Consider the following 14756-nt stretch of genomic DNA (forward strand, 5'->3'; position numbering starts at 1 on the left):
GAGATTGGAGTGTTACACCTGCAAGCCAAGGAATACCAAGCACTACCTGTAACCATGAAAAGCTAAGAGGGGGTCGTGTAACAGATTCTCCCTCGGAGTCTCCAGAAGACAGGCTGACACCTTCATTTTAGACTTCCAGTTCCCAGAACTGTGAGAAAATTCTATTGTTGTAAAACCCTTGGTTTGTGGTAGTTTTTGCTGCAGTTCCAGGAAACAAATGCAAGAAAAGATGAAGATTTTTGGCTTTGCTTTCAAGGCAGCATCTGTGAAACAAATTATCCTGAATGAAAAGGATTAACTTCATGGTTGTGCTTTAGGATGAGCCTGACTGAATTCTAGAGCAAAATTAGGAATGGCATTGTAGGGACTGATATATATTACCCCAAGTAGCAGACTTATTTCTAGTAACTGGAAAGTGAAACTTGGTTTTAGTGAAACCTAATTCTGGCTTCCCATCAACTAGTTTACAAGTCAGTTCATTCAAAGCCATCATGTGTGTGTGATGAGGAAACAGATAGTAAGGTTTTGGGGGAGGTAACGTTCATCATTTTTTTATTAGCAACCTCCAGTAGATGATAGACTCAGCAAATTAACCATTAAAATTTAATTCATTTTCCAAGTATCATGAAGGAAAAAGAAAAAGTCCACATTCCTTTAGAGAAGAAATCTTCTGAGGTGCATTTTTGTCTGCAGTTGAGATACAAGCAAAGTAGGGGATATTTGTGCCAGACAAAAACTATTATATTTTGCTATTAAGATGTAGAACAGAAGACAATAATAATTATAAACAAATCAGCATTTAGGCAAGCCAAGGTTATGGATTCTTTTTTTTCTTAAGAGATATTAAGTTATGTAGACATGCTATTGAAATATACTGTTGTTTCAGCTAACACTATCAGTTTAGCCTGTAGTGATCATGAAAACTTCAAACCCGACCCCCTATCAGATAGTACTGAACATTCCCTCCAAAATATAGCCCACGCCTCAGATTCTGATTTGGCGAATCTGGACTGAGGCCCAGGGAGTTCATTTTAATTTTTCTAATTCTCCAGGTGATGCTGACAGGCAACCAGGTTTGAGAATCAGTAACATGGAATACACTCTCACAGAAAGAAGCTTTGATCCTTCAAAGCCTAGAGAATGTGAGCTGGGGTCAGTTGAAGGTCAAATACCAATACAAAATATTAGAAGAGAAGTAATCTAATACTTAAGATCTAGAAACAGATACAAGGTCCAAAGAGGAAAACCAGAATCCGGGGTGAGGCAAGCTTCATGAAATAAGAAGGGAGGTAAGAATCCCATTGTGAAACTACGATTAGAACACAGGAGAAAATGAGAAGGCAGGACACAGGCAGCTCTGGCATGCAGTTTTCTGGGCCCAGCCTGTCTCAGGACTCAGAGGCTTTACACTCCTCCTATAGATTCATATCATTATGCAGACACCTCTATTCCAGGCTCAGCTCATTCAGCATTAAACAGTCTCATTTTCTTAGCATCTAGCAGCTTGCTTTAGTATTTCAATTTAGATTGAATGATATTCACTGACTTTTTCATGAGTTTAAGTTATTTACCAGGTGATCTTATTTCAAGGTAATAACGACTCTGTGTGTATTTCTATGTGTGTACTTTTTATAGAACTTTTCAAATATTGAACTGTTTCTTAACCAGAATATTTATTCCCTTCTATTGAACTTGTAATGAAAACCTTCTAAAAATAAATTTAAACTTGAGGTAAATTGAAAGGACAGTTGTTCTTTCTTGGGTAACAGTAAGACATTTATTACTTTATACTAATTTTTTTTTCATTCATAAAAAGGACAAAGCACAATCCTATACTACTCCATTGAAAAAATGATAAAAAATAACTAAAAAATCAATTCAATATTTATCAGTATCAAATAAAACTACTATCACCTTTCCTGAAATACAAAGAAACAACAGATGTATCTATACCTATATAAAGTTTAATTCAGAATCTTGCATCTTAAAGCAGATTATTATTAGTTAGCTTGACAACAGTTTAAAACTGATGGTCCCAGTTAAATCTGTACAACTGTATGAGAAAATGAAAAGCTTGAGTTATCAGTGTATGGGAGATTTTAAACTACTTTATCTCTGTCAGAAATTCAAACTAAACAACCTCCAAAGTCTGTTTTCCTCTTACCTTTCAGAACCACTTCATGCAAAATCTAACCAGTTTTGTTCCTTATTACCATATATTAGAAAATAAAAGGCAAGCATGCATTTGGCAAAAGATTTAGTTGTTGATTATATAAAAATGCCCAACACAGGTCACATTGCAAAAGTAAAACCCCAAAGTGTAACAATGAAAACACAAACATTTGTACAGAAGGTATACAGAGTATTCGTTTCCTTAAAGTATGAAGACATTTTGTTTCTTTTTCAAATACTTAAATATTATGAAATCTGGCAATGATCTTAAGACTGTTGACATACTTCCACTGGGAAATCATCCATTTCACTTATTTTTAAAAGTTTCATTTTATAACAAAGAGTTAAATGTAAACTAATGAAATATTTATTGATATTTTTATAATGAAGGCTCTAAACATTTACACATAGATATATAGTACAAAAATTATACAAATTAAAGAAAAAGGGGTAAAGTAGTAATAGATCTATTTTGCTTCCTGTAAATATTTTTTATGAACCTATACGGTATCCTTTCTAAAAAGATAAACTCTAATTAGCTAGCAAGTTTGTGCTAATAAAATAGGATTATACCTCTTGAAGCATCCAACATTGCACTATTTCATGAGCCAGCTAATTCTTTATTACTTGATTTCTTTCACATCCACACTCAGACACATTTCCGTGCACACCATGGAGAATGAAGAAATGTGCATCTTCCTTTTCATAACTTATAAAAACCCAAAGCACCAACACTTGGGAGACACAATTGGAAAGACATATTATTTGTCTCCTCCTGGCCTTCCAGTTTTGCATACTCTTCAAAGTATCATTAGCAATATATCGATTTGGTATTTTTAGCCAGTTTTCAGTATTGCATTGAAGTGGGAAATGAGCTTACAACTAATTAAAAAAAAGAATACTGTAGCTTTTTCAACCTATAGATGACTTTTTGATCTGACATCTGCAGTAAAAAAGTTATACTTAGGAATGAAGCAGAAAAACCAACGTACTAGTAATTGCGATATTCACTTAACTGTCACTTGTTCCTAACTGTGTAATGACTGTCACATCTCAATAAAAAAGGAAGCACTCTACTTTTCTACATTTGTCATTCCACATATGAACAAATATAGCAATATCATGATACTCTAGATAAGAGCTGTGATTTTTGAGATTTGAAATTGATAAGAAAAGCATAAAATAACTTCAGAGTAGAATATAAAAGTAAAAAAAAAATCTTTATATGGTATGTTAACTTTACTATTAAAAAACTGATTCTGAAAATCAAATATTTAGAAAATTACTAACTTTGAAAATAATACTGATAGTAAGTTTTAGAATTTGGTTTTCAGTAATCAAAATCTTTCAACTCATGATTTGATAATGGGATTTATGACAATATTTGTTACACTCTATTGTCTTTTCAAGAAAACTCAAGATGTCATGAATGATAGGGGCCATTCAATAATATGCAGTACCCAAAATAGCGAGGAAAGTACAAGAGACTGTATTACTCTTACATTTACCACATACAACCAACATTTCAATCTCTATTATATTTCACAACTTGTTATTAAATTTAAAGCACCTGTATATGGTGATTTGACTTTCACTCTACAGCCTATAGTATTGAATTGAACACTGTAACTTGTCCCATTGGGTTAAATCATGCAATTGTCACAGAATCAGGTTAAGTGGTTTATAAGGCATATTGGAACGAGTTAAAAATCATTTATATCCATTTAAAAGTTTATTCTTTTGGATGAAGGGGTTCCTGAATGCCTCAGTCATCATTGTGTGTTGTAAATCAGTTAAATAGTTTGTTAAAGTATAATTTTTTTGGCTTAGGATGGAGCCACAGAAATCGGAAGGAATTGTGGTCATCCCAGGGATGAAGGGTGTCTTCTGAGCTGGGATGGGAACAGCAGCTGTCACAACACATTCAGAATTCCAAGTAGACAAGGATGCCAAGGGCAGGCAGCAGTAATCCGAGAAGACTTGGAGATAGGGTGGGTGCACCTACAAGGTAAACCAAAAGTGTGCATATTATTTCATTAGTAAACATCACCGTTGCTCATTTAGTCTGCTTTGGCTAAGGCAAGATGACATAGCCCTGGAAAGCAAGTGGGTCCTTTTACAAACCAGAGTCTCTTATTGTTACATGATTTAAGAAAAACAAAAGCTTTTGATCAAAGATTTTGTGTGTGAGACCATGTGAACTGTTTATACAACATGATCAATCATTTCAAATAATATTGCAGATGTGTGTGTTGTCCCTATGATCCAGCAGTCCCAAATTCCTACCAGATGGCAAAAGGTCAAGAAACACATATACATATGTTAAAAAAAAAAAAAAAGTAAGCTTTAAAAGAATATGATAAACAGATACAGTAAAAATACTGCTAATGTTTCCTGGGATAATGATAACATAGGTATGCTAGGTGGCTCTTGCATAATTTCATATACCAATGGTTTTAAGATATTTATATATTTATACACAATGATTTAAGGAATGTATTTCTGATAATATTAAATAATCTCATTCAATTTTTATTAAAGAACAATTGCCCTGAGATATTATACTGTGAATTAAAAATTGAAATGATGTATTATAATATGCTATGGACTTATTTTACATCTTGGGTGACACTTAGAAGGGCTGCTCCTAAAGTCAAGTAAGTTTATGGGTCCAGGTCCTGCTGACTCGAGAATTTTTGAAAAACTGCCATGAAGTAGGACCAAAAAGAAAGAGTATGACTCTTTCTTCTCAATGTGCACACCTATTAGGCACTATCTTCTTTTTTAATACATTAATTATTTTTTTAAGAGACAGGGCCTTGTTCTGTTGCTCAGGCTAGAGTGTAGTGGTTCAGTCATAGCTCATGGCAGCCTCAAACTCCTGGGCCCAAGTGATCCTCCTGCCTTAGCCTCTCAAAGCACTGATATTACAGACATGAGCCACCATGCTTGACTGACACTATCTTCAATGAACGTATTGCTGGAATGAGTGAAGGCCTAAAAGATATAGTCAATGGCTTACAAATATAACAGTTTTTGTTAATTTTTGGAAGTTTATTCTCTAAATTTGAAACCATCAAGTAAATCATTATTATCTATCATATTAAAAGTGATCATAAACAGCTCATTCTTTGGCATAGTCCTTTTATATTCAGGGAGATTTAGGGCATTTCTCCTGAATCTCTGGTTATTAAAAACACATTCATGTTCCCTAAAAGATGGAAGATAATAGTGTCTGTCTACTTGCTTGTCTTCAACATTGCTCTGCTTGTTACTTTTGGCGCTGCCTGGAAACACAAGAGGGAAAGCATTATCAGATACAGATAAAGTGGTTCTCAGGAATTAGCAGGAAATTGAGGGTCCAAAAGTGAGGGCAGATAACAATGACAATGTAAACAGCCCTCAAGTAGCAGAGCTCCTAAGGACACTATGTACAACAATGGTAAACTTACGACTATGAGAGATGCTACTTACTGCCCTACAGCCAGCTACAAGACAGACTCTACGTTGGCTCATTATGTATATTATGACGTGACTACAACAACCTGTAGTGGTAGGTCTTATTACCCCAATTTTATATATTTTGTAACTGAGCCAGGTAAAATGAATTGCTCAAGTCCAATAGTCACTAGAGGGCAGAGATAGGATTAGAATTCAGATTTGTCCAGCTGCAAAGGCCATGTTCTTTTGACCTCTCTCCTGTGTTCCTGCAGATAACTTTAGCAAGAGACCAGTTTTAGAAATGCAGAAGGACACTGCACTCTGCATTTAATGTGTCAAGACGAGGGCACAGAAGAAAACTAATAAATGTCATAGGAAAAACAGCTACCACATAAGCTGCTTCAAAGAGGTCTTCTTATTCTTCTATATATTTTTTTTACCTTCTACTTTTTTACGTATTTTTTAAAATATGCCACAGCCCACTCATTATTTTATTCTGATAAGATGCCCAATAACAATCCTCAATCACGCAGCAAAATCTTTAAACTTCAGTGTTTGACTCAGTGGAAACGATCTGTCCTGAAGCCTTTTGTCTGAGGATGACTGCAGGGTCTCCACAATGCTCTGTCTTTTGACCACAAATTACATCTGTGTCGGGGACACATTTATGTACTTGCCTGAAAATGTGGGTTGGCAAAGTACAAACTGGCTGCTCGAAAGAAATCTAGTCAATTGTGGATGCCATCTTGATGTTTTGGTATCAGTATGAAAACCAAATACAATTTCATAATTTGTGGCTTTGACATCAGGATATTTGATTTATTTTTTAAAAAAACTCTCCATGTTTATGTGTGTTACATTTAATTTCTCTAATGGCTCAAGCTTATGTAATTTTGGTCTTCATCTTCAATTTTCTTCCACATTCCAAACAAATTAGAGACCTAATTGAAGTACTATTTAAAGTGATTTTAAATGATACATATTCTTGAGGAGCTTTTCAATATATATTGGTTTTGAATCTAACAACATACACATCAGAATACTGCTATCAACCATAATTCTGATACTTATATGGTATATAGTAAACATGTATTTTGCTTTTCACATAGCTGATGAGTGTTAAACCATGAACAAATCTTTGCTCTTGTGAATAATTTTTTTCTATCAGAAGAAATGTAAAACCAATTTGGAGTACTATATCTCTTCCGTGGGATTTTATTGATTTTTTTTAAAATCTAAACTTTGACTTAGTACTTCCTTCAGGAAGAATTCCTGCTCTAGGGAGAGAGATATATTGAAAACAGAAATTTTAATTAAAAGTTGAGCGGTACTGCAAGCTTTCTGATAAGTAGAAAACTGCTCTACTGGTTTTTTAATACAAACCTCCTTTCTGATGCTTCAATCTGGACATCTTGATGCAGTCTCTGTTTCTATTGCTTGCCTATTACTGATATAATTTTCTTTTTGTGGTGTCACATTTTGTGACCACAACTGCTAATATCTCTAGATTATGAACAACTTCAGGACAGAGATGATATCCAAATTATATTTTAGCTGTGTTGACTAATAACAAGCCTAGTACATAGAAAGGACTCAACCTATAATGTTCAAGATTAAGTTACACCTCCATTGAAGGCCCTGAATCTTTTTTGATTACAGAGCACAGGGTGTCTAAGGAAAAAGATGATTAGAGGAAAACACTGTGACCTTCAGTGGAACCCCTGATATTTCTTTTTATTTTATTCTCTATTGCATAATCTCTCTAACTTCTAGGAACCTCAGCAAAGAAGGGGGTTATATATTTCTTCTTTAAAATTGTATTTATTATACGTTAAGTTCTGGGGTACCTATGCAGATGGTGCAGGTTTGTTATATAGGTATACACGTGTCATGGTGGTGGATTGCTGCATCCATTGCCCTGTCATCTACATTAGGTACTTCTCCTAATGCTATCCCTCCCCTAACCCCCCAACCCCTGCTGTTCCTCCCCAGCCCCCCACCCGCCAGGCTCTGTGTGTGATGTTCCCTTCCCTGTGTCCCTGTGTTCTTACTGTATGAGTGAGAACATGCAGTGTTTGGTTTTCTGTTCTTGTGTCAGTTTGCTGAGAATGATGCCTTCCAGTTTCATCCATGTCCTTGCAGAGGACATGGGCTCATCCTTTTTTATGGCTGCATAGTATTCCATGGTGTATATGTACCACATTTTCTTTAACCAGTCTAACATTGATGGGCATTTGGGTTGGTTCCAAGTCTTTCTATTGTGAACAGTGCCACAATAAACATACATGTGCATGTGTCTTTATAATAGAATGATTTATAATCCTTTGGTTATATACCCAGTAATGGGATTGCTGGGTCAAATGGTATTTCTATTGCTAGATCCTTAAGGAATCACCACACTGTCTTCCACAATGGTTGAATTAATTTATACTCCCAATAACAGTGTAAAAGCGTTCCTATTTCTCTACATCCTCTCCAGCATCTGTTGTCTCTTGATGTTTTAATGACCACCATTCTAACTGGTGTGAGGTGGTATCGCAACGTGGTTTTGATTTGCATTTCTCTAATAACCAGTGATGATGAGCTGTTTTTCATATGTTTGTTGGCTGCATAAATGTCTTCTTTTGAAAAGTGTCTGTTCATATCCTTTGCCCACTTTTTGATGGGGTTGTTTTTCCCTTGTAAATTTGTTTAAGTTCCTTGTAAATTCTGGATATTTGTTTAAGTTCCTTGTAGCTAATGGATATTCTACCCATATTTATCAGATGGGTAGATTGCAAAACTTTTTTTCCCATTCTGTTGATTGCTGGTTCACTCTATTGATGTTTATTTTGCTGTGCAGAAGCTCTTAAGTTTAATTAGATCCCATTTGTCTATTTTGGCTTTTGTTGCCATTGCTTTTGGTATTTTAGTCATGAAGTCCTTGCCATGCCTATGTCCTGAATGGTATTGCCTAGGTTTTCTTCTAGAGTTTTTATGGTGTTAGGCTTCATGTTAAAATCTTTAATCCCTCTAGAGTTAATTTTTGTATAAGGTATAAGGAAGGGATTCAGTTTCAGCTTTCTGCATATGGCTAGCTAGTTTTCCCAACACCATTTATTAAATAGGTAATCCTTTCCTCATTGCCTGGTTTTGTCTGTTGTTTGTCAAAGATCAGATGGTTGTAGTTGTGTGGAGTTCTTTCTGAGGTCTCTGTTCTGTTTCCTTGGTCTATATCTCTGTCTTGGTACCAGTACCATGCTGTTTTGAGTACAGTAGCCTTGTAATATAGTTTGAAGTCAGGTAGCATGATACCTCCAGCTTTGTTTTATTTTTATTTTTTGCTTATGATTGCCATGGCTATGCAGGATCTTTTTTGGTTCCATATGAGGTTTAAGGTGGTTTTTTCCAATTCTGTGAGGAAAGTCACTGGTAGCTTGATAGGGATACCATTGAATCTATAAATTGCTTTGAGCAGTATCACTATTTTCATGATATTGATTCTTCCTAACCATGAGTATGGAATGGTTTTCTATCTGTTTGTGTACGCTCTTATTTCCTTGAGCGGTGGTTCATAGTTCTCCTTGAAGAGGTCCTTCACATCCCTTGTTAGTTATATTCCTAGGTATTTTATTCTCTTTGTAACAATTGTGAATGGGAGTTCACTCATGATTTGGCTCTCTGTTTGTCTATTATTGGTGTATAGGAATGCTTGTGATTTCTGCACATTGATATTGTATCCTCAGACATTGCTGAAGTTGCTTCTCAGCTTAAGGAGATTTTGGGCTGAGATGATGGGGTTTTCTAAATATACAATCATGTCATCTGGAAACAGAGACAATTTGATGTCCTTTCTTCCTATTCGAATATGCTTTATTTCTTTCTCTTGCCTGATGGCCCTAGCCAGAACTTCCAATACTATGTTGAATAGGAGTGGTACGAGAGGGCACCCTTGTCTTGTGCCAGTTTTCAAAGGGAATGCTTCCAGTTTTTGCCCATTCAATATGATATTGGCTGTGGGTTTGTCATAAATAGCTCTTAGTATTTTGAGATACGATCCATCGATACCTAATTTATTGGGAGTTTTTATCATAAAGGGCTGTTGAATTTTGTTGAAGGCCTTCTCTGCATTTGTCGAGATAATCATGTGATTTCTGTCTTTGGTTCTGTTTATGTGATGGATTACATTTATAGATTTGTGTATGTTGAACCAGCCTTGCATCCCAGGGATGAAACCAGCTTGATCCTGATGGATAAACTTTTTGATGTGCTGTTGGATTTGGTTTGGCGGTATTTTATTGAAGATTTTTGCATCAATGTTCATCATGCATATTGGCGTGAAATTTTTTTAGTTTTTGTCTCTGCCAGGTTTTGGTATCAGGATGTTGGTCTCATAACATGAGTTAGGGAGGATTCCCTCTTTTTGTATTTGGAATAGTTTCAGAAGGAGTGGTACCAGCTCCTTTTTGTACATCTGGTAGAATTCGGCTGTGAAGCCATCTGGTCCTGGACTTTTTTTGGTTGGTAGGCTATTAATTGCTGCCTCAACTTCAGACTTTGTTATTGGTCGATTCAGGAATTCAACTTCTTCCTGGTTTAGTCCTGGGAGGGTGTAAATGTCCAGGAATTTATCCATTTCTTCTAGATTTACTGGTTTATTTGCATAGAGGTGTTTGTAGTAGTCTCTGATGGTAGTTTGTATTTCTGTGGGATTGCTGGTGATATCCTCTTTATCATTTTTTATCGCATCTATTGGAATCTTCTCTCTTTTCTTTTTTATTAGTCTGGCTACTGGTCTATTTTGTTGATCCTTTCATAAAACTAGCTACTGGATTTATTGATTTTTTAAAGGGTTTTTTGTGTCTCTATCTCCTCAGTTCTGCTTTCATCTTAGTTATTTCTTGCCTTCTGCTAGCTTTTGAATTTGTTTGATTCTCTCCTCTAGTTCTTTTAATTGTGATGTTAGGGTGTTGATTTTATATCTTTCTTCATTTCTCTGGTGGGCATTTAGTGCTATAAATTTCCCTCTAGATACAACTCTAAATGTGTCCCAGAGATTCTGGTATGTGGTGTCTTCGTTCTCATTGGTTTTGAAGAACATCTTTATTTCTGCCTTCATTTCATTATTTATCCAGTAGTTATTGAGAAGCAGGTTGTCTAGTTTCCATGTCGTTGTGCGGTTTTGAGTGAGTTTCTTAATCCTGAGTTCTAATTCAATTGCACTGTGGTCTCAGAGACTGTTTGTTATGATTTCCTTTCTTTTGCATTTGCTGAGGAGTGTTTTACTTCCAATTATGTGGTCAATTCTTTTCCTCAGATAACAGCTTTTTCCTATTAAAGAGATGGTATTAAAATTTCATAATATAATATCAGAAGGCATTGATTTTACTTCTCAGTCCAAGAGTCCTCCAACTAGTTCTGGCCCGACATTACTTTCAATTCTTCCAAGGTCTATTAATGGCCCTGGCCATAGGGAAGAAAGTGTTTTTATTAGATGGTTGATTCCCTGCTGCCTAGAGGTGTGCCTAATACATATGAGGTGTATTAGGTACACATGAATGGATGTTTGCTTTGAAAATTGTTGAGTTCAATAAAACTCCTGCTGGGCTAGCAGCACGTTTGGAGAACTGAAAGAGTGAAAACATCCTTATGATTAGAAGAGTCAAAATCAGCTGAAATGGAAAAATAACAAAACCTTTATTCAGATTCGTATGACAAACTGGTGAATATGAGTATCAGTAAAAGACCGTAACACAGGAATACTATTCTGTCCACACCTGTGGAAAAGTGTGTTTTCTGGTAATGTTGTGGTAATTGGAAAAGTGTGTTTCTGGTCTTTGCTCACCTGTATCATTTAAAACCTCGCCAACTTGCCTTTCTCAGCTGTTAACTATTTTCAATTGTTTGAGGCTAATAAATACAAGAAAGACAGTGCTCTGTTTAGGTACGGAAGACAATTTCAGCGAACTTGTCAGAGTACTGGAGCCATGTTTTATAATGCCAACTGTAAAATTTACAGGAAATACTACCAAGATCACAGAGAGACTGTATATGCCATAATGACCTCACTGAGTGGATGGTGCTGTTACCAGTGATGCCCCAGACTTGCTCTACTTGTTCCATCTATTAATGGGAATACCCAGTTGCTGGACTGCACTCCCCTCATGGCAGCCTCAGCCCTAGTTAATCCCTGCTCCTCCTATTCCCACCTCAGAAACAGAAACTAATCCAGATCTGACGGTCACTTTCTTTCCACCCTCCTCAGAATTCTTCAGTAGGAACTCAGACCTGACATAAGACACTTCTCCTTTGCACCTGCGTGATATTCCATGATTGCTCTGGGGTGTTTCCTTGCTACTTCCAGTCAATTCAGTAACTCTGGCTTTGTCAGACCACAGGTTTCTGCTCGATCTTTGGCTGTTTAAATTTTAACAGGACAAACTAGTGAATATGAGTATCAATAAAATAGGCAATGAGTGCCTGTCCCAGTAGGAGCCACAAGGGTGTACTGGGAACAGTATCACATGGCAGGTAAGAGTTAGATGTTCTGAAAACAGGCAAACCAAGTCCAAACTCTACCTCTGCCTTCTATTGGCTGGGTAATCTTGAGCATGTTCTTTAATTTTTTTAAACCTGTTTCTTCAACCATAAAATAGGGATAATAATATGTCTCATGGCATATCTCATGCAATACATATGCAGCATAACCTTTCTTCAGAAGTATCATATGTGGAAATCCACTATTGAACTGGGTGAATGGGGGATGCTTTACTCAAAGATGGGTTTAGGAGCAGGAGACCACCAGATTTTTGTCTTCTCTGTGTTCATGCTGGCACCTGTACTTCCTCCAACCCCATCACCCCATGGAGCATGTGGGGCTCTGCTTATTATGGTTTGAAAACAACTGCTTTATGTAAAGCGTTTCAGAAATGCATGATTAATAGATAACTCCCAGTAAATGGTAGCAATTCGTACTACATTTGGTAATGTTTATTTCTTGCTCTAGACCTACACTGTATTTTTGGAAAAGTAGTTGGATAAAATAAAGCAAACAACAGCATAAGCCGGGCATACTGAATTTTTTTTTGTAATAGTGTAGCTTCCAGCCCCATTGTTACCTTCTGTGTAGCATGGTAGTCAGGGATCTTTGGTTTTAAGAAACAACTCCAACCCGAGAGCTGGTGTTGTACTGGCCTGACGGACAACTGGAGCCGAGAATTGAACACCTGTGTCTTCCAAGTCTCTGGTTTCGCCTCTTCTTTTGCAATTTGCCTCACATTCTCAGACTGACTTCTCTTAAGAGAGACGTGAGCTCCTAGCTCACATCATGTATTCTTAAGAGCAAACAGACTGGGCTATCTTTTTACCCCAACTCCAGTAAAACATTCTTAAGGAAAGGCTCTGCTTTGCAAACATCAGGTCACACACCTATCCCCAGACCAATAGCTGTGGCTGAGTTAGTGGCTTCTTTGATTGAACTAGCTTGGAGAAGGTTTCCATCCTGCAACCAGTTGCTCTGGCCAAGGAGGCAGGGCCACTTAAGAAGATGGCAGCTTTTATTCTTATCTCAGGAGAAACGGTACTTTCCCCAGTGAAAGGGCTGTGTGGATCCAGGAGCAAAAGAGGAGTTCTGGGGCAAAAAAGAGACTACTCTCACCTAAAAGTACATGTAAGTGCATGTTGAGAATCACCAAAGCAATAGGGGATAATCAGTACCTCCCAAACTTGTTGACCACAGTAATCTTTCTATCAAGGACCGTAACACAGGAATACTATTCTGTCCACACCTGTGGAAAAGTGTATTTTCTGGTAATGTTGTGGTAATTGGAAAAGCGTGTTTCTGGTCTTTGCTCACCTGTATCATTTAAAACCTCTCCAACTTGCCTTTCTCAGCTGTTAACTATTTTCAATTGTTTGAGGCTAATAAATACAAGAAAGGCAGCGCTCTCTCTGTTTAGCTACGGAAGACGACAAATTCAGCGAACTTCTCAGAGTCTGGAGCCATGTTTTATGAGTAACCACAGGGACGCAGTCAAGGTAGGTGCAGCGTTAGGAATTTTCAGCGTTTTTTTATCTTATTTATTTGTACAGGAAAGTCGAGTAGGAGTTTGCCACTGCAAATTTAATCACTCATAAGAATTTGTCTGAAAAAAACGGTAAATTCGTGGTGAAGAGCTTTGTTTTGGACTTAGTCTAACCAGTTGGGAATTTTCTGGGATTGTCTTTTACTGGCGGTGTTCCATTCTGCAAATTACTAAATCGTGTTTGTTTCTGCACTGGATTGCTGTCAGAACAGGTGAGGAAATCAATTAGGTATTTATTAAGTTTTGTGGCAGAAATGTGTGAAAACAAACATTAAAAGAAGCAGAGGTATTTTTTACTTTGAGACAACGAAATCTAACTTATTGTGCGGTTAATTTTCTGACAATTATGCTTTTTAAAAATTCATGCGGTCTCATTTACTTCTATGAATTAGCACTTGGTCAGTGTAAAGCTACTGAGGTAAAAACAAATGTTTTAAATGTCTTAACTGAGATTTTATGAAATGTCTGAAACAAAGGAATCTTTGAATTATTATTGCTTGATTCATTTTTGGCCTGTCTCATCTTTGCCTCTTTCTCCTCACACATTTTCTCTTAAGTAATTTTTTTCTTTCAAGCTTTCCATCCTGTCTAACTGTTATCAACAACGCAAGTATAGAAGGGAGTTGAGATGTAAACTTATAAACCTGTAAGGTAGAAAAGTTGTACTTGCCTTGAAACTAGCACAATTTTCAGTAAAACTGCTGTCTGTCGTTCAGTGGGGTTGCTGTTAACATTTTCTTTGAACCATATATCAATATTGTTATTTTTATAAATGGTCTAATGTCATTAAAGATTAAAGGAGGTGACTAGAAAGTTAGCTGAGTTGGCTTCAAACCAGTTTCTTGGGGAAAATGCTAATGTAATTTTCAATTTTAGGTTAATTATTATAAGCATTAACTTCATGACTTTGACAAAATAAAGTGATGGATATTCACACTAATTGGTTTTAAGAGATTCTAAAAAGGAAACCCAAAGAGAAATCAGAAAATCTAATGGGTTTGATCTTTGAGGTTCAGCAGAATTTTTCCACATTTGATGATTTTTGGTTTTTCCCTAAAATATCTATTTCATTGTCTGTGT

The 14756-nt window shown here is 36.4% G+C and overlaps 1 protein-coding gene across 3 annotated transcripts in view; it reads right to left on the minus strand.

Moving 5' to 3' along the window:
- Positions 1-535: 535 nt before the first annotated feature.
- The window catches only part of CNTN1 (contactin 1), a 385274-nt gene continuing 371053 nt past the window's right edge, over positions 536-14756 (minus strand). For all 3 annotated transcript variants that reach the window (XM_012465626.2, XM_064369834.1, XM_012465627.2), the window contains one exon: positions 536-4173. In XM_012465626.2, the coding sequence (XP_012321049.1) occupies positions 4097-4173 (77 nt within the window). In that variant the 3' untranslated portion in view covers positions 536-4096. The remainder of the gene's footprint in view (positions 4174-14756) is intronic.

The sequence above is a fragment of the Aotus nancymaae genome, unplaced genomic scaffold (genome assembly GCF_030222135.1).
Source record: "Aotus nancymaae isolate 86718 unplaced genomic scaffold, 86718_ANA_hifiasm-v0.15.2.pri h1tg000092l, whole genome shotgun sequence".
Lineage (NCBI taxonomy): Eukaryota > Metazoa > Chordata > Mammalia > Primates > Aotidae > Aotus > Aotus nancymaae.